Source organism: Typopeltis vanoorti, chromosome 26 (genome assembly GCF_054136105.1).
Source record: "Typopeltis vanoorti isolate ZY-2024b chromosome 26, IOZ_Tvanoo_1.0, whole genome shotgun sequence".
In the NCBI taxonomy this organism is placed as follows: domain Eukaryota; kingdom Metazoa; phylum Arthropoda; class Arachnida; order Uropygi; family Thelyphonidae; genus Typopeltis; species Typopeltis vanoorti.
The window spans coordinates 37,915,145-37,935,965 of record NC_143574.1 but is presented as its reverse complement, the minus strand read 5'-3'; the positions used below and the strand labels follow the sequence as shown (position 1 = coordinate 37,935,965).

Below are 20,821 nucleotides of genomic sequence, written 5' to 3'. Positions count from 1 at the left end.
ATATGATGAAACTAACATTAGTTCTGAAACCATCTTTGTTATCCACCTTTGTACCTTTCAACAGTTAATTTGTCTCCTTCAAATCCTCGGGACCAATCTGAGAACAGTAGTCTGAGAGTCTTATACAATGCAATGATAACTTTATCTCTGCAGGTCAGCATCCTTCTCATTATTGCAGCAATCCTCTGTTACATTCACCACCTTTACAATATGTCCCCTGAATTTCAGGTTTCTATCAATCAACCCCAGATCTCTTATCTCTCCTACTTCATTCAGTACAACTCCTCCAATAGAGTATACAGAGTCCCATTGTGTCCCAAACCTCAAGACCTTACATTTTGCTGCATTAAACACTGACATTTCATAGTCATTTGACATCTGTCTAGCTTATTCAAATCCTCTTGCATGACTACCACATCTGCACTATTACTAATAACCCTTCCCAGCTTCACATCTGCAAACAACTGAATATCCTCTGCAATCCACTGACAATGTCTTTGATATAAAGTTTACCAATATAGGTCACAATACTGAGCCTATGGGATCCCACTTGTAACCCTCTGCCTCCTTGAAACTTTCCCACCATACACAACTCTATGACACCTATCGGACAGCTAATCCCGAATACAGTTGACCAACCTGACGTCCAAAACCATGTGCTGCAATTTAAATATCAGTTATCATGTGGCACACTGTCAAATGCCTTTGCTAAGTCCAAGAAAATGGCAGTATTGCTTTTCCCTCATCTACTACTCTTAACTTTAAAAGCAAGCATATTACTAAAGAGCACCCCCTTAACAAATCCATGTTGGTGCTCAGATAACATTTCCCTCATCTGCCCAATGCTATATACAATCTCACACTAATTTCTCAAAGATCTTACAATTACTGATGACACCAAATTCAGGGGTGAATGCTGGTCTTGAAATTCATGCTTGCTCTTGTTATTACTACATTATTGCTACATCACTCCTCCAGGGAGTCCAAAGACTCCTCAAGGGAGGACATTACTCTACAACTCCTCATTTCACTACTCCACCAACCATCATCATATAACACGAACGCCATCTACTGCCGACTACCACCACTAGTAATTTCACAGAATCGCAAACAACCATGCCCATGCCGGGATTTGAACCTGCAGCCTTTGGGCTGGAGAGCAAATATGCTAACCACTCAGCCAACCAGGCTGTTATCATTCAGGGGGTGAGAGGTGCAATTTAAGTCTGATTAGCTTAATAATAAATTACTGACCATTTAACACTATATATTTAGAAATTTATGTACATATAATTTACAAATTCAACATTTATTTTAAAAATGATATTCTATCTTTTTCAATTTAGCTACTTCAATACAAATTCTACCCTCTGGTTCTTTATAAACTGGTCAATAACATAAAAAGTTGGTTGTAACTTAATTTTCCTAAGCAACATTTACATTGGTAAAGGTTTGCTAAAGCTCACTGGCTAGAGCTACTTTGACTGCATATGGCCTGTGTTTAAGACAACATGAAGGGAGCAGAAAGGCTATGCACATGCATGAAATCATTGTGCTGCTGTGAGGACCTGAAAGTTCTACAACCAAGCAAGCCTTGTCTAGCTTTGACTAGACAAGCATCAGCTTCAATACACGACGCAAAGCTCAGTTCTTGCCGTGCATGCTTAAGACATCGCCTGCCTACAAAAAATAAAAGCCTAAATAGAATGCTTTTAAATGCATGCATTTAAATGCATGCATTTATTAACAAATAAATATTAATTCTTACTCAATTAATGAGTTTGTGCAGCAAGCATAGAAGCATGGAGATCTTGCCACTGCACAAATTGACCTATAATTAGATACCTCCAGTTTACTACCACCCTTATGCAATGGCACTATCTTACCTTCCTTCCATTCCCTGGCACCTTTCCTGTACCAGACTTTCATTGAAAAGCTAGGTCAAAGGAGCTGTCATTTCTTTAGCACATTCTCTCAAAACTCATGGTGAAATACCATCTGCTCCCACAGCTTTACTGACATCCAGAGTACTCGGTATTTGGAACACACACACTCTCTCCTCCTGCAACCTCCCTCTAAACCTCAAACCTGCCCTATCCCTCTAGTGTATTAAAATTTACTCCTCCAGGATGAAATACTTCAATTAAAGAGTTTCTTGACAATTGTACTGTCCTCTGGATCAGTCACTCTATTCCCATTTTTATGCCACAATGTCATTCTTCCACAATCATTTCTCCTCCTTCTGGCCACATAGCAAAAAATTCCCAAGGATTTTCTTTGAATCTTAAGGCCAATCTCTTTCTCATATTCCAGTTTAGCCTTCGTTACCATATGGTCTTAACTATCAAAATATAATAAGAATAAAATATTTTATAATCACACATATGCAACAGTTTATTTTTTATGAACAAAATAAATTTGTTTTGTTTGTGATAGAAATTTTTATGACAGTCTATAAATAATAAATATTATATAAACACATTATTGAAATAAGTTATATTTCTTTCATTTTTATACTTCAAATGATAATCAACAGTACCAATCAAGGGACACTATTTATAGTCCCCATTTATGTGATTACCAAAACTGTCTTATTTGTAAAATGGTAGTAACAGTAACTATATATTTTATTTAATAAAATCATTTTTGAGACGATGAAACGATTTTACATGGGAAAAAAACTTGCTCCTTCACAGGATAACATTTACAATTATTATGACAACAGCTGCCACACCTTATTTCCTTCCTCCTTCACGTCGTGTGTTCTTTTGGAGGATCTATAGCAGAGCGATGATTTTCTAGAAAAGATTTGACATGAGGGATTCGGATTAAATTCATTCAAGCATTTTCCATTTACACATATTTTATTAAATCCGAAATGTTTTATAGTGACAGAAGATCTCTTCATCATTACAATATTATTCATCACACTAAAAGCTTGTTCAGCTTCAGTCCTGTTGACTGCAATTCTTGCCATAATAACAACTTTGGCTTTTTTCACCGTGCCAGGAATTTCATTTTGTTACTTTCCAGTCAAAGCCATTTCCACTAAATCTCTAAAATCATTGATTTTTATTTCATATTTCAAAATAAAATTTAAAGACCTTATTCTTTTTTCTCCTAACCATGGGCACATAACTTATTCCATGTTTCAGGATAACATACATCTAAAATGTTTTTCAGTTCTTCATCTTCCAAATCATAATTTTAATTTTTAAGTTTAAAATTACTTTGCTACATTAATCTATCCTTTAAAGACATTATAGGAGAGTTTAATGTTTTTTTTGCAGTAGTTTGTGAAATATGATTTTGCTTTCAATTGCTATTCCTTGAAATTCTTTTGATTTCAACATGGTATCAATTTTAGATTCATAAGAACCTACAGAATTTTTAAAATCATTAATTGCCTTAATTGTTTGCATGATTAAGGAATTAGCCTTTATTATAATACTTATATTGCAACTTTGTAAAGTTTCAGACAAATGTGATAATTCCTATAGGGTATCAATCACTAGTGCTAGATCTTTTAAAAATTCCAAATTGGGAAGTCAGTTTAAAAAGCCCTTATATTTATCGTTTGATGCAAAATGCTTGCATAAAGTATAATAAACATACTTTAATCCTTTATCCAAGTGTGAGCAAACAAAGTTTGCACCTGAAAGTATCTTCAGTACTGGGGTAAGGTAGTACAACACCAGGCAACTCGTTGCAAAGGTGGAGCAAGCTAACATCACTCCTATCTCAGTATCTCCCATAATGCAAAACATCTCCTTGCAGATATGTATAATGTTATGCATTAAGGGAAGGGCCACTAGTTTTGACCTTTATTGTCGAAAGGGTCTCTTCAGTGGGAGCCAGGGCCTGGCTCCCACTGAAGAGACCCCAGCCCTGAAGATACTTTCAGGTGCAAACTTTGTTTGCTTACACTTGGATAAAGTATTAAACTAAATTTATTATAGTCTAACCAAGTGAAAAATAAACTTTCAACAGCTTGCATAAAGCTGGGTAATCTCCACACAGCAAGAGTCATTTGGAGAAACTGCAAGCTGTCCATGGTTCAAACACACAGCTGATCTTTAAAATTTCCATACCAACGTCTTTTGTTTTGCAATCATATTTAATTCTCGTTGATTTTTTCATGATTGATAAAAAGCATGTTATTTATCCATAAATATTTCAAAAAGATTTATTTCTGTAATGATTTTTATCGAATTGTCTAATGCTAATTTTAAATGACAAGTTATTCAATGCCAAATCGCAATGTTGGGAAATTTTTTAGAAGTTTGATTGCAACACCTAATTTGTTTCTAACATTACACTAGCTCTATCAGAACAAAATGCAATGAGATGATTTTTTAAATAGTTATCAGAAAATCCATATGAATTTAAAGTAGCAATTATAGTAGCATTATACAATTCATTTTGGTATTTTCTACTTCTACAGGATCTACAAAAATCATACATGGTTCAGTGAGAGCAACTTGTATGTGAATAACTAAAATGCTTATTTTCGATAATGTTGTCGATTCATCTGCTATTATAGAAATTTTTGCAATTTTTTCTATTTTGGAGAATATTTCTAATTTTATTTGTTTAGAAATATGTTCAAGTATTCTAATTCCTGAGAATCTAGAATGCAATGATAATCCTAGATCAACACAATTTTAAAATTTCCATTTTAATTTGCAGCTCGATTAAATCAGACATTGGTCGGTTTCTCTTCACCAAACTATAAACAGAATTAAAATTTTTGAAGTTATCAAAATTTCTTTTTCATTTAGATTGTCAATTAAATTTGATAATATAGATTTGCTACATTCTTCATTTATTTTTATGATTTTATTATGAGCAAATGATTATGTTTAGATAACTTTTTATGCAAAGATGCTGTTCTTGTGTCTGAAGTGTTTCCATTCAGTTCTATTTTCATTTCCACCCATTCCTTTGATAGATGACAACTTTTTTCTCCTTCAACACCTAAGTTTTTATATTTTGAGCAAACATGACATCCTAATTTACCATTTTTAACTTCTAAGCACTTATACTGCATTTTGAAATATGATGCTTGCTTCTCATTCTAAGCAATCAGGTAAATGATTTTCTTTTTCTCCTCCAACTTGTTGCACATTGAGTCAATGTGCGTATTATCTTAATTTTCAACTGCAGTAGAATCGGCAGAATCACTTCATTATTTTTTCTTTCCCAAAAAAATTGAATAAATTTGACTCTTCATATTTCACAAGTAAAAATACTTTTTATAAATTTAAAATTTGTTGAATATACAGTTTTTAAATTTATTATTTTTAAATTTTAAACAATTGTTATACATCAGTACTAACGAACACAGAATTAATGTCCAGTGGAACAACTCATTGACAGTTTTACAAACATTTGATTGGTTACTGGGAAGGGTAAAGATAGCATATGTGCTTATTTTATTTTCAAACTTGGTCACTTTCGTTACAGAAGAGTTGAAACAATAATTCCAAATAATCTATACACTGCCAAATTAATTTTTGTTAGGTTATCATATGAGTTTGTCGCTTAATATATTTAAAAAAATTGTTTTTTATTTTTTGAAAAAATAAAGTGAACAAGGGACTCTTAAATTTGAAGAAAATTTAACAAAAGGCTCGTGCAAGTCCCTTATATCTCACCACTGGTTATACAGGGCGTTTCAATCATCAATAAGATCTATTATCATATGGTTTTGAAATACCACATGCAGAATTTCTGTAATCTGGTTTCATGAACCAGATTACAGAAATCCTAATATTCAAACATGGAACTTTTTTCAAGGCTCCAATAAGTAGTGAAGGTGCAGGGGTGTCTCGCATTATAAAATGAAATTCATATGCCATCTGTAGACTTTAGCAAACAACCATGCCCATAGTAGGAGCCAAACCACAGCCTGTTGTGTGGAGAACAGATGCACTAACCATTCTGCCACTGTGCCATTACAAGGCATAAGAAAAGTATGTCTAGTTGACATACACAAAGTGACCATAAACGTTTGTTTGAATCGTTAAGTCTCAAAAAAAAATACCATCCTTCATATTTTGATTATCTATTATTAATATCTGAAACCTGCTTTTTATATACACTTGTTAACTAGCATTGAGTGTTTGTTTTGTATTGTTTTTCAGACAGTAAAAAATCTCCTTCCAGCACCATACACAACCAACTGCATTGATTATTTGTCAGTTTGGAAATCAAGGGGTGGTTTTGGTCCCTTATCAAAGCAGGTGCGTGCTTCCTACTTTACGGTTATTTTAATTCATTTCAGGTTATTACTGCATTATGCAAGAATTTACTAGGATTGAGCTCTGAAATATTTTGGAATATTATTTGTTTTATTAAGAATTAAATATCTTTAAATTACATATTTAAGCTGTACTTCCTATGAATTAAGTTACCATCCAAAAGTTCCCAGTTTTTTTCCTGTGAAAGCAAACTTCATCTTCAAACAAACTTCAGAAGAAAGAGGAGAGGCAGATTTTGTTTGCAGTTGCACTGTAATGCTATGCTGGGCAGCTGCTGCTTTTGTATTAAGAGGTGTAACAGAAGGTGGAGGAACGATAGTTTGCCAATTTACTGGAGGCATGACCATGGAAGTAACCATAGAATAGACAGTGCTAAAACATGGCATCTATGAGATAGAGGCTGAAGTAAATCTGTAAAGGAGGGATCATCAATGAGCCTAATTGCCTGCCTATGGACAACATCAAGGATTTTAAGAGGTTTTAGGTGCACCACCCTAAACATGTAAACAGTATTCTAAGTATGGGTGGAATTGGGATTTGTATATAGTCAGGAGTTGGCTGGGAGTAAAATAGACATTTAAACCAAAGAGTGCCAAGTTTTTTGAATGCTGAGGAAGCAATTGATGTGACAAGTTTATGCTAAGAGAGACTAGAGATAAATCTTAGCTCAGGCAAAGAGATCTGATCTTGTCTAACAATAAATTTGACTCCTTAAACTGATCAATATTTCATTTAGAATTGAAATGTCAGTATTATGAAAAACTGAATAGAAAGTTGTTCCAAACAACTTTCTGATCATGGAATTCATATATATTGTAGATAAAGCCTTCATAACCAATCATATAATTTAGTAAGTAATATCAGATTTCAAGTAGCATATATTTTATTAAATTAGATGTCTCCTGAAAAAATCTCTCTAATAAAGAATGCTAAGCCTTATTTTCTCTGAAACATAAGAAAATAGTTATTACTAAGGCTGACAAAGGTTGTGCAGTTGTAGTTCATTATTATTATCACCCCAAGACCTCATGGAATCAAAGACTCATCTGGGAGGTCCTTTATTACACACACAGCTTCTCATACCCTGTCTTAAACACTCAAATTCTTAACAGACACCACTCTCAGGCAAGGCTTTCCAATCATTTAATTGGAATGCCTTGTCGAACACCTGTCTCTCACTCTCCTACTCCCACCCTCTTTATACAGTTTCCACGGGTGACCTCTGATTCTCCCGATCTCCCACTATTTTCTGTAGACCTTCTCCAGCATTGATCCTATAACAACCCCTTACCAACTTGTAGGTCTCTATCATAACTCTCCTGTTCACCAGACTGCAAATTACATCTTCTCAATCTTTTCGTCATACTCGACATTCCAGAGGTCAGAAACTACCTTAGTCAGTCGCCTTTGGACCCTTTCCAACATCTCTTCATCCTTCTGAAAACCCAGTGACCAAATCTGGGCACAATAGTCCATGTGTGGCCTAATCAAAGCCTTATACAACAGAACAAGAATCTTCCTACAAGTCAGTGTCCTCCACATCATTCCCAAAAGCCTTTGTGTTGTCTTCACAATTTTGGCTATGTGTCCCCTAAATTTCAGATCCTTATCCACTATCACCCCCCAGATCTCTTATTTCTTCCACCTCCACAATATATCCTCACCAAGCATAAATTCTGCATCCCATCTTTGTTTTTCAAATTTTAAAACCTTACATTTTGCAATGTTGACATTCACTTTCCTGTTTCCATGCCCAATCACTCAATTTATTCAAGTCTTCTTGTAAGGCCACAACATTTTCTCTACTCTTAATGGTTCGTACCAACTTTGCATCATCTGTAAACAACTGAATATCTCCATCCAAATCTTCACCTATATCATTAATATAAAAGTTAAACAGCAATGGACCTAAAATAGACCCCTGAGGCACTCCACTAGTGACTTTCCTTTTCCTGGATATCACTCCCCCATACACAACTTGTTGATACCTATCAGCCCATCTCCAATCCAATGTGCTAATGTAATCTACCAATCTGCTATAGTTTGACTGTCAACTTATGAGGTAATCTATCAAAAGCCTTTGTGAAATCCAAGTATATTACTGTGTATCCTTCTCTATCCAGGGAAGCAGTCACTTTATTGTAATAAGTAGATTACTAAAACATAACCTCCCTTTAGCAAATCCATGCATTAAAGATGATACTATTGTTTTCAACCCAATTCTGGATTCTAGTCTCACAAGCTTCTCCAACAACTTAACCACAACACCTGACACTACACGTTGTGGTTATAGATGTGTAGTTTGATGCTTTAGTTAGATTACCTCCCTTATGAAATGGCACCATCTTGCCCTGCTTCCACTCCTTAGGAACTTGCCCGAGTGCAAGACTCATATTAAAAAATTATGTCAAGGCAGGTCAACTCTGTGGCACCTTCCTTCAGAATACTTGGTGATATATTATCAAATCCCACAGACTTATTTACATCTAGTTTGCTCAACTCCTCATACACCTCTTGCTCACTTACAGTCAGTCTCTTTCCCATCATCAACTGCTCTCAATCTCTCCATGAAGTCACATTCACAAGATTGAAAGACCTTTATGAACTTCTCATTATGTATGTATTTCCACCACACCTTCTGCAATAGCTATCTTTATACCATTTTCTCCAATCAAAAACTCATCCTTCCATAATCATTCTTTCTCTTTGCTGGCTACATATCGAATGAACTCCTTAGTATTCACTTTGGCTTCATTAGCTGGCTGCTATTCATAGCTCTCTTTAGCTACTCTCACCAAACAACTCGTCCTCCTTGTTTAGTCTTTGTAAACTGCATGGAATTGGTTATTTCCACTTCTCTTATGCCTCCAATCCCTTTTTTTCTGTATCACATGCTTATTAATCTCTTTATTCATCCATCTCACACCTACCTTATTTAACCTTCTCACCCTTGGAATACATTTAGACATTGCAATCTACTAGATTGGTTTTGAAAATCCCCAAAGGTGCACTGATCTCTTTTCCAACTAACCCCTTATTACATGCTACACCTGCAAGCTGTTTCCTGAGCTCTTCATAATCGCCCCCCCCTTGTCGTTCCACATATACCCTTTTCTCACAGCAGTCCTCACACTGCTGGCAGGTTTACAAACAGTTGTATGAAGTATCAATTATTTTAGAAAACTAAATCTTCTACTCTGAGATCATTCTTTGTACAGAAGCATTGATAGCAACTCAACTTAATCACAAATCAATACACTTATCCTGTATTGATGTGTGATCAATACAGGATATTGGACAAAGTACATTCTTGCAATGAAGAAAGAATAAAAAGGCTAAACGTTCATCATTCTTTTGCTCCTAGACTGTATGACCTTCCTAAATTACATAAAGAAAATGTGCCTTTAAGATGTATTGTAAACTGGAATATCTCAAAATATCTAATGTTCTTCATATATTTACAGGAAACTCTGCTTCTTTCATAAAATATTCAATAGCTTGTAAGGATATTCCTGAAATTTTATTCTTAAAATTCACAGATCTAGGAAGTTTCGATATAGTTTCACTCCTTAAAAATATCTGTCAGAAAGATGTGATTGAATTAATTCATAATGACTTTCTTCCTGGTATTGTAAAATTATCTGATTTTCGCATTAATTTGGGATACTTTGTTTGCCAGAACAAACTGTACAAACAGAGAAGCTATGGGTCTCCCTTTCCCCAACTCTTACTGATTACTTTATGGAACATTTCAAACAATATATATATATTCAAACAATAGTTATATATTAACTTGATAAAATATACATTAGAAGATAAGTAACAAAAGGACTATATACTTAAGTATATATATTACAGAGAAAGGAAGATTATCCTTTTGGATATACAATAGAAAGTTCAATAAATGAATCAACATTACAGTTCAGTTTCAATCTTAATTTTCTTTCAGATGAAGTGTATTGTCATCAGCAATCCAGAACAGGGTACCAGTTGGGTTCCACTCCTATGAATTTAGCAACAGTTCTTGTTTCTTTGTAGTAATCAAGTTACAGTAAAAGCCTGCTTTGCAGTTTCCAATGAAGGCTATACATGAGCGTTTGGCAATGGATGGGTGCTGGTTATTTCTTGTGTGTTTTAGGTAGAAGCTGTAGATGATGGCCTTATTGCAGATGAAGAGGAAATTACATATTCTGTGTCTGTTTTTTCTGTATGGACTAAATTCCAGTAGTCTTCTTGGCTGTATGTGTAGTTACCAGTGCTAGAGGCAGTGTTCAGGACAGGTTATCATTGCTTTGTTTGCAGGACAGGTTAGATATGTGTTCCAAGGAACCTGAAACTTTGCAGAATAGACACAAATCAATTTCTGAGCTTACGAGTTGGCAGGATGTTATGCCATAGTCTCCATGTCGGAATCTGGTTTGGAACACTTCGATTTACATGGAAGATCATACTGAAAACTAAGTGACATATGCAGCCTTGCAGATGAGAGGATTAAGGATGAATATACAGAGGGCAAAGTTGGAGGCACTGACATGAAGAAATGGTATATTTTCTTGTAGTTAGAGGGAAGAATTGGAAGTGAGGCTTCAGATTTTACAAGCTGAAATATCAGCTTCCAGCAGTTTCTAGAAGGAATATAGATTTTCTGAGGTGCAGAGATATCTGGATAGGCTTTTATAATAGCAGCTTGCATCTGTTGATATGGCTTTTCAGCTTTTGGATTCTTTATTGGTAGGCTCGTGAATGTTTTCCACTTCAGGGTCTGGGTCAGGAAGTCTCTTATGATTCTTATTCCTGCCCAGTTCCATGTAGAAAAAAGAAAAGGCTCCATTTGTGACTCATGTTTCTGTTCAAAAATAATGATTCTGTAAGAACAGCTGACTCTGTTGATCCTGTCAGTGTGTGATGAAGGTCTGTGTTTCCACCGCTGCAAAGAGTCTGTAAAAATGAGGTAGGTTAAGAGATGGTGTGGAACTGGCCATTCGGAGGATTGTGGAAAGTGTAAGTCCTCTGGTGGACGATTTCGTGATGTGGTTGCATAAGTATGATTGCACTCAAGTGTTTTGAGGAGGAAGATTATCCGGATGGTTCTAATCTTGTTTTCAAGGGAAATTAGGCCTTGACCTCCCTTACTGAGTGGCTTGCATAGTTCAGAGTATGTTGTCCAATTAGTATTGTTCCAGAGGAAATGTTTGATTGCCTTTTGAATGTGGTGGAGAAATTCTTCGGGACGTGAGTACTTTGAGGGTATGCCATAAAACACTTGCAGCCATCTGGTTAACTGTTAGTACTCTTCCTCTAAGTGAGGACATGGAATGAATGCTGTTCCATTTACCTAGCACCTGTTTAAAATGGTTGTACAGTTGTGTTCAGATCAGTGTGTTATATATTTTGGTGTTGCAAAGGTGCATGCTTAAGTATATTTGTCCTTCACTTGACCAAGTACACTCAATTGGGGAATCATTTCTAGCCTTTCATCTGCTTGACCACAAGCCAGTGGTTTCTGCAGAATTTAATTTGGCTGCTGAGGCTTGTGCATATAGACTGCTTCTTCAGTTACTGTCATTTCTTCTTCATTTCGGACTATTAGTGACGTCATCGGCATATGCTGGTAGGGTTATTTTTTGATGTGGCTCTATGCTGGTTCATTTGGAGATGGTGTCATGTACTCTTTTTAAGAAGGGTTCTATGGTCGGTGTGTATAATTGTCTAGAGAGGACATCCTTGCTCGATCCCTCGAGTATGACAGTATGAGAGCTTGTTGATTTTTAAACAGAAGTGTGCATCTCTGTAGAGCAATTGCACTATTTCAATGATGAGAGGACCATTGCCAAATGCCTTTAGGACTTCATAAAGGTACTCGTGCTCTACCCTGTCAAAAGCCTTCTCCTGATCAAGGCTGACAAGTGAAAAGTTTTCATGTTGACTGTTTGCGATGTGGATGAGATCTCTTATTAAATGGAGGTTATCATGTATTGATCTTCCTGGAACAGAGCACGGATGTTGGCCAATAACTTCAGGCAGTGTTAGATTTATTCGGTTTGCTATAACTTTGGAAATGATTTTACAATCAGTATTAATTAGGGAGATCGGACGCCAGTTTCAGGTATCTGTGTGGTCCCACTGATTTGGTAATAATCATGCTACAGAGGTCGTGACAGATTGTGGGAGGCTATTGACGTAGGCTTCTTGCAGTGTTTTGAGAAGTGGTCCAAGTTGACTCCAGAAGACTTGGAAGAACTCTGTTGCAAGACCATCAATGCCAGGAGATTTGTTCTTTGGCAGTGATGTACATAGTTTTCAGTTCATCTAGCATGATTTTGTTTTCTAAGTGGTTCGATCTGTTGCAGAGATTTTTTTTGTTTCTTCAGTGTTTTGTGAATGGCATGATGGGATGTTCCTGTGGAGCTGTATGGATTCTTGTAGGATTTCAGAAGTGATTTTACTTCAATCTTCTGTGATGCTGCCATTTTGAAGTCTAATAGAGGAGATGCAGTTTGCTGTCTGGTATTTTTTCCCTGCCAAAGAACAAATCTCCTGGTGTTGATGGTCTTGCAACAGAGTTCTTCCAAGTCTTCTGTCTTCTGGAGTCAACTTGGACCAATTATTTGCAGACACTCAGAATTATCTGCACCTTTTGCAGATAATTTTGAGTGTCTTTGCATGGCTTGGAGGGCTGAATGATATTCAGGGCTTTCTTCTGGGAGATACTTGAGCTGTTCTTCAAGTTGTCTGATGCTAATGCTTCTCTGATTCTTCTGGTGTCTGATTTGTGTAAAAGATTTTAGGTGGAACCACCATGTTTTCATTGGTTCTGTATTCCCATAAAGTGAGTGAGGTTAGTTATTAAAGCCTGAGTGTTTATGTATTCTGGATCTTTGGAGGGTATTGTTGAAGATCCAATAGGCACTTCCTGATTTGGATGCTTCCAACAATAATGAAAGTTGCAGCTTGATGAAGCAATGATCTGAGATGTAGGAAGGAATGTGAGATGTTTCTAACTAGAGGAACAGTGTGTTTGGAAATGTAGTGTCTCTCCAGTCATGCTTGGTAAAGTGGCCTATTATTTGCTGTGGTTGCTGACCTCCATGTATTGGACTTCTTATGTTGATGGCAAAAGACGTCAACGAGTTCATTATTGTTTATCAGTGTTTGAAGTTGGTTTATTAATGACCTACGATGTTCAGTACATCGAAGTCTGTCTTTTTCTTGGTCAAGAGTGCAATTCCAGTCTCCAGCTATTATGATTTGTTTTTGGTCAATACTAGAAAGATGGTTTTGCATGAAATCTAAGATTTGTGATGCCATAGCATCCTGCTGTGGTATATAGGTATTGAACACATGCAGGGTATTATGGTTGTGTGGTTTTATGAGCATGCAAGGCATATCCTGGTATATCAGCAATGACTCTTATTTTGTAGGGAGATTGATGTACACCTAAGCTAACTCCTGCTCCATGATGTTGTTGGGTTGCAGAGTTATGTAGGTCATAAGGCCACTCTGCCCATCTTCTAGATAAATTGGATGAGGAGTTGATATTTGTTTCTTGCAGAAGTAATAGGTCTATGATGTTTTTGTACCTGGTCAAGGACTATTCTGTTGAGTAAAGCAGAGGCACATCCTCTTGCATTGAAAGAAGGCTCAATGACATTATGTTTATGAAAGTTTAATTGTAGGCTGAATCTAATATTGTTCCTGGTATTGTGGTTGTAGCCCATTAATCAGGTAGTATATTCACTTACTCCTGTTAACCTCTACTCTGCTCTGTTTACATTTCAATTTTGAGTGAAGATTCTGAAGTTGAGATATTAGTTCCAGGATTCTTGCAGTGTATTTAATGGCTATAATTAATTTGTGAAGGGAGCCTCATACTTTCTGTATGAAGGATGACAGCTGCTTCATGGTTAGGGGACCCTCAGTGTGGGGAAGTTCCCTTCCCCCTCAGCTTCTTCCTCTTCTAAGCCGTCATATTGGAGTGTAGTTTCCTCATCGTTTGTGAACAGTGTTTCTCCTTGACTGGCTGCAGGTGATGAAAGGCCATTTTGAGCAGTTTCTTCTATCGGATAAGGTTTTGACTTAATGGGAGGCTGGGTTGGTGATTCTGGTTGTTGTCTGTGGATTGCTTCTAATTAGTCTATCTGAGTCATCTCTGTTGGGAGGATCCATGTTTTCATGCTATTTGTGCTGTGAGATTTCGTTATAGAGCTTTGGATGTCATTACTTGACAGAACCTTGTCTTTTCCAGTTTGGAATTTTCTTGGCTCTGAGATTCATGATGGGGAGAGAGGTTTTGGTTTACTTTTTCCTATGCTTGGATTTTCTTAGAGTACAATGTTCTGTTCAACTGGTTTGCTATTCTGTACTAGGATATTTGTTGATGAATCCTTGGTAATATAGGGATGTTGTTTCCTAATGTGACCCTCTACATGACAAAAGAAGCACTGTGATGAGAGATAAGTAGAAAGTGTAGGTTATTCTATTTATGTCCATGAAGATTAATTTTGGAAGGTTGTGTAATGCATTGTTTGGAAAGTGCATTAATGCCTGTCTTCAAAAGTTTAACATGGACGAATTCAGGCTTTCATGGCTGCCAACAGTGTGCATATTTTTCCTGTGACAGAACCATATCTTTAACACAGATCTGAGTTGATGTGGAATTTCAGGGGAACATTTGATATGGTTACTTTTGTCAGGGCCAGTGCTATTGGGGCTACTTTGAAGTGATAATTGCCTATATCTACACCTTTTTTTGCAGTACAGTTTGCGCCCATGAGATGTGGCCGAAATACACCTGCACAATACCAGCTACTCAGGAAGCATCAGTAATATTTTTTGCAGGTACAATTTTGGCGATCGCCATCGGATACTCTTCTAGTGTGATGTTTTCTTTAGTTGCGAAGATAAGAATTCCATTTTCTCGAAGAGACGTTGCTAGCAGTGATAGTTATTTTTCTGTTAATCGGTTTGCTGGTTGATGTGGCATTCATGTGTGAAGTCACTGTTTTGGGATGATAGGATATTTCTGTTTTATACAACATTAGCGTAAGATTTGGAATCAACTGACCTGTTTTCCATGTCCATAGCTCCTGTGAACTTTGCTCTTCCTTCCGGGTCAGAAGTCATGGGGTCCTTGCTTTGCTGTGTCAGTGGTAGTACAAGAATGTGCAATTGCCATGGTAGGTAATCCTTCACTGGTGATAGCCACAGTTGAGGAATGCAGCTAGTGCAGGTGGCAAAGAAGGAATTATGGCATCAAAGTTGAAGAAATATAGGAACTCGTACATCAGGAGAAGAAAACTGTCCTAAATCACTTATCACTACACTATGCATACATGACTAGGATGAGTGGATAGCTCTCAGATTGGAGAATATATCTATATAAAAAACGTCCTTCCTTGTGGATAAACATAAAAGGTAGAAAAGGCAGGAGCAGTATGAATGCACGTGCAACACCTTGGCCACCTAGTGGGTCATATAGATATGTTGATGTTTTTGCCATATAGAACTCCTCTTTATCTGATCTTAATTAATTTCTTGAAAAATTAATTCCATAAACTCAAGAATCAAATTTACACTGAAAGTAGAAGATAACAATTGTCTTCCTTTTCTGAATGTTCTCATTCTATATCAACCAAACAGTCTACAGTTCTCAGTATATAGAAAATCAACTCATTGTGGTAAACACACAGATTCTAACTCGCGTTATCACCCTTATCAGAAATATTGCGTTATCAAATCTTTAGTCAACAGAGCTCATAAAATATGTTCTACAGATTCTATTTTAAACAATAAACTTTTTATTAGCAGAACTACTTTATCTTTAATTTTGCATTTTCTAATACAAAAACTATCGATATAGCAATCAATAATTATGGTCTTAATTGGGAGGATGAATGGCTAACATGAAGAGAGAGATAGATGAGCTGAAAGAGAAGGTGGATGTCTCAGGAATGAGATGAGGTGTGAAAGATGAGAATGGAAGAAAGATGAATGCTAGGAAAATCAGGGTAGGAAGGAGAGAGAATTATAGGGATGATAGAAGAGGAGAGAATTGAAACAGTAGGAAAGAGGGAATGAGAAGAATGCAAAGGAGTGCTGGAACCAGGGATAGAGTAATGGCAGGTGAGTAGGGAACAAACAAAGTGTTAGAGGAGAGAGAGAAAGTGATACAGGTAAGCAAACAAGGAACAGAGTGGTAAGATGCGAGATGAATGCAGGTTCGCTGATCCGTGGTGTGCAAGATAGGATGCCAGAGGAGTGTTTGTTTGGAGAAATGATAGAAAGTGGCTATGACAATTAAGCAGGGTGAAAGGGTGAATGAGATGATTGTGATGGTAGGCACGAATGACTTGAGAGGCAGTGTAAATCAGGTAGCGAGAGATCTCAGATTTATGCTTGAGGTTGTACAAAAGAAAACACAAAGGAAAGATAGTGCTTATGTTGCCTAGGTATGATAATGATGAGCTGAGCAGAAGGGCAGTAATAATGAATAGCATAATAGCCAGAAAAATCAGAAGAGAGAGGATTGGAAAATATGGATGCTTGGACGGTATTTAAGGAAAGAAAGGAACTGTATGTGTGAGACTACTTGCATTTGAATAAGGGAGAGCATAGACATCTGCAGAGATAGCTGTTTTCTGACTGAGTCAGTATGTCAATGCAGGAAAATTAGAATTCCCAGCAGTGGCCTCTTGTGTGAATGGATGCTGTAATGTAAGGGGCGACATTGCCTTACATAATCAAGGTAATGTCATCCTCCTTCACTGTACTCAGGTAATGCTGAGAGATCAGGTGGCGAGAGCATTATCCCCTCTAGACCTCCAGTCAAGTCTAGAGGGGATAATGATAGGCATAGAAACAATGACATTTTTATGCTTAATACTAATGCCAAGAGTATCTAGAAAAAAGGTGATGAATTGGTGGCACTGATAGCATCAGCCTGCCCAAAGATTATTGGGATCTGAGATGTAGTTGACAGAAGATGATATAACAAGGATAGAAGTAGCAGGGTACAGCCTTTTTTTGGCAGGATAGGAAGGGAAAACGAGGTGGTGGAGTACTGCTTATGATACGTGATGACATGTCTTCAAAAAGTGGAGGCTTTGGAAGCCAGTGACACTAATGGTTCTGAAAGCATATGGTGTGAGGTAGAGGTGGGAAACACAGGATATTTAGTGGGGTGTTGCTTCAAGCCAAGGAGCACAGAGGTTAGGGAGCAGGAGATCATTAGGAAGTTGAGCTTGACAAGTGCAAGAAGAGTGATTATTATGGAGCATTTTAACTACAGCAGTATAAATTGGGAAGAGGAAAAGCATGTAGTAATATGGGAATGGAAAATCTAGAATTCTTGAGGGACAAATGTCTTTGGCAACATGAAATGGAGGGAACAAGAGGTTCAAGAATTTTGGATTTGGTCATAGTATCAGAATAGCTGATGATAATTGAGATGACATTTCTCCCAATAGTTGGAGATAGTGACCATGTGGTTTTGACTTGGAAAATGAATAGAAATGCAGAAGTATCAAAGAGAAGGGAACATATGTGAAATTATAAGGCAGGTGATTATAATAATCTCAGATATGAACTTGGAGTAGTTCCTTGGAGGGCAAAATTGGAAGGCCAGGATATCAATTGTGCTTGGGAAATTGTGAGGGAATATATTTTCCCTCATAAGGAGAGGGTGGAGAGCAGATGTGTGAAGAATATAAGACTCAGTCCAGGAGAATGACTAGTATGGTAAGGAAAGGGGAATCTAGAATATGAGAAGAGATAGGCCCTAAGATCCAAAGAAAATCCTAGGGAATTTTTTAGCTATGTGGCCAGTAGGAGGAGAAATGATTGTGGAAGAATGACACTGTGGGATAAAAATGGGAATTGAATGACTGATGCAGAGGACATAGTGGAGTTGTTCAACAAACACTTTATTGGAGTATTTCATTCTGGAGAAGTAAGTTTTAATGCTGGATGGATAGGGCAGGTTTGAGGGGTGAAAGAGGAGAATGTTTTCAAAAAATGCTGATTAATCTGTTTGTCAGTTAAAGCTGTGGGACTGGATAGTACATCACCAAGGGTTTTGAGAGACTGTGCTGAAGAACTAACAGCTCCATTGACCTGGCTTTTCAATGAAAGTCTGGCTATGTGAAATGTGCCCATGGAACGAAATGGAAGGAAGGTAAGATAGTGCCATTGCATAAGGGTGGTAGCAGACTGGAAGTGTCTAATTATAAGCCAGTTTGTGTGTCATCGATAGTTAAGGTCTTGGAATAATTAGTGAGGGACTATATATTTGGGCAGACATGGGTAACGTTATCTGTGAGAATCAACATGGATTTATTAAGGAGCACTCTTGCTTTAGTAATATGATTGCCTTTTATAATAGTGATGAGCAGTTGATGAAGGAAAGCCATATACTGCCATTTTTTTTTTCAAAAAAATGAAATTTTGAAAACAAAAAACAAACTTTTGAATTACAGCGTAAACTCTAAAAAATAGTGATTGTTTCAGATGGGAACACACATGTTGAAGTTGCTTGCATGGAAAAGCAAGCTAACAAGGGACAGACTAATTTGGACAAAAATCTTTTGATAGGAAGTTAATAATAATCTAAACTTAATCGTGTAGTTCTGTCATGCTATACTGTACCATTCTAGAGAACGTACCTCAGGAATTTGATGATTGTAATGAAGATATTCTAAAGGCCTACACATTATGAATGGAATAACCATGTAATAAAAAAAATAAATTAAAGAAAATTGTTGTGTTAGAGAGTAGTGTTCTGGAGCTTAGCAGTGATATTTGGAACTGATAGATAAGTTGTGTATATTATTATTATTAGCATCTGACCTCCATGGTGACAGACACTCATCATGGATGGTACACAATATTGCATACAATGTTTATCCAACTGGGATTTAAACTGATTCAATGTGTCTACATTCACAACACACTCAGACAATGTATTCCACTCACCAACTGAAGAACCTGCTCCTCACTCCCTCCTTGCAACCCATCATCACTTACCAAATCTCAAAACCTTACACTTTGTAACATTGAACTGATAGTTCCACTTACCTGCCCATTCATGCAATCTGTTGAAGTATTCTTGTAAAGCCATAACATCTGCTTGACTCTGTATTGCTCTCCTCAGTTTTACATCATCTACATACAGCTGCATATCACTAGTTAAACCTATCCCAATATCATTAGCACACAATTGAACAACAGTGGGCCCGAAACTGACCCCTGCAGTACACCACTAGTGACTTTTCTCTTTTAGGTTACTGCACCCCCATATACAACTTTCTGATACCTATCTGACAGCCAGTCAGTGATCCAACTCAGAAGTCTGTTATCCAATCCCATTTGTTTCAGTTTATTTAAGAACTTGTCATGTGGCAGTCTATCAAAAGCTTTTGTAAAATCTAAGTACACTACTGTATATGCATCTCCCCTGTCCAAGGTATTTGTCACCTTGTTATAGTACATAAGTAAGATAGTTCACCATAGATTTACAGACCAGCCTATAATTTGAATTCAGTCTTTTCACCACCTTTATGCAGTGGAACAATTTTAAAAATGATTATTGATATACCTGATAGGGAAATTACAGAGAATTTTTCTTTGAAGTGAAAATATTCTTTGAACATATACACACACAATTAGTTTATGAAATAACAAAATCAAATGTTTTTATCTGAAATTAATAATTATCTTCAGTGAACTGACAATTCCATAAAATAACAACAATGAATTTCATAAGATATGCACTACATGCTGGAGTAATGTATATTCATATTTCAATCACTGTCACTCACTGCTTTTGCTGCATTTTCTACACTTCCACAATCCAGCTTTATATCCTTAATATTAGCCACTTCATTCTTCTGCTCCCAACATGATTTGCATTTATTACATTTGCTGACAAAACTTTTACAAAAAAAAAATTTAATGCAGAAATATAAAAATTGCATCATCAACAAAAGAAAGGAAACAAACTGCTTTACCAATCCTCTCTAGGATTAGTAAAGGTTTGGACTATTCCACAAACATTTTCATGGCAGAATAATTCCTGCCTGCATTTGCTCCTGTATGAGTTGCTTAAATTTTTCAGCATACTTAAATTATGTTTGTTACTGTCTCACAAAATTTGGTTTATGAATAGCATGCTCCATCACATTTGTCTGATAAATTTGATATCCCATCAGTAAATGGTGTACCAAGTTTCTTAAGTAACCTTAAAAACTTCCAGACAATAGCCATATCTTTGTTAGAAGAAATGTTGTTTAGTATACTCTGAACAAGTGCTTCACAAGGATCTAGATTCTTAGATACATCAGTATAATCTTTTTCAAGAATACAAATCTCTTGAGAATCTGAAGACTTAAAAGGAGGAGTGGAGGAATCATTTGACTGAGAAACTGGAAATTATAAGCAGGGTTTTACTACTCAATACCTTGCAATCTTATAATTTCAATTTCATGACAAACAAAATATCTGTGTAGGTTCAAAAGTTCCACTTCACAAATAACATCAAAACTATTACTGATGATTTCAGAAGT

General features: G+C 36.5%; 1 protein-coding gene across 1 annotated transcript in view; it reads left to right on the top strand.

Annotated features, from left to right (window-relative positions):
• The window catches only part of LOC150092472 (uncharacterized), a 132,769-nt gene that overhangs the window by 29,969 nt on the left and 81,979 nt on the right, over positions 1-20,821 (top strand). Inside the window, exon 3 of the mRNA XM_090415164.1 lies at positions 6,147-6,245. Within this exon, the coding sequence (XP_090271290.1) occupies positions 6,147-6,245 (99 nt within the window). The remainder of the gene's footprint in view (positions 1-6,146; positions 6,246-20,821) is intronic.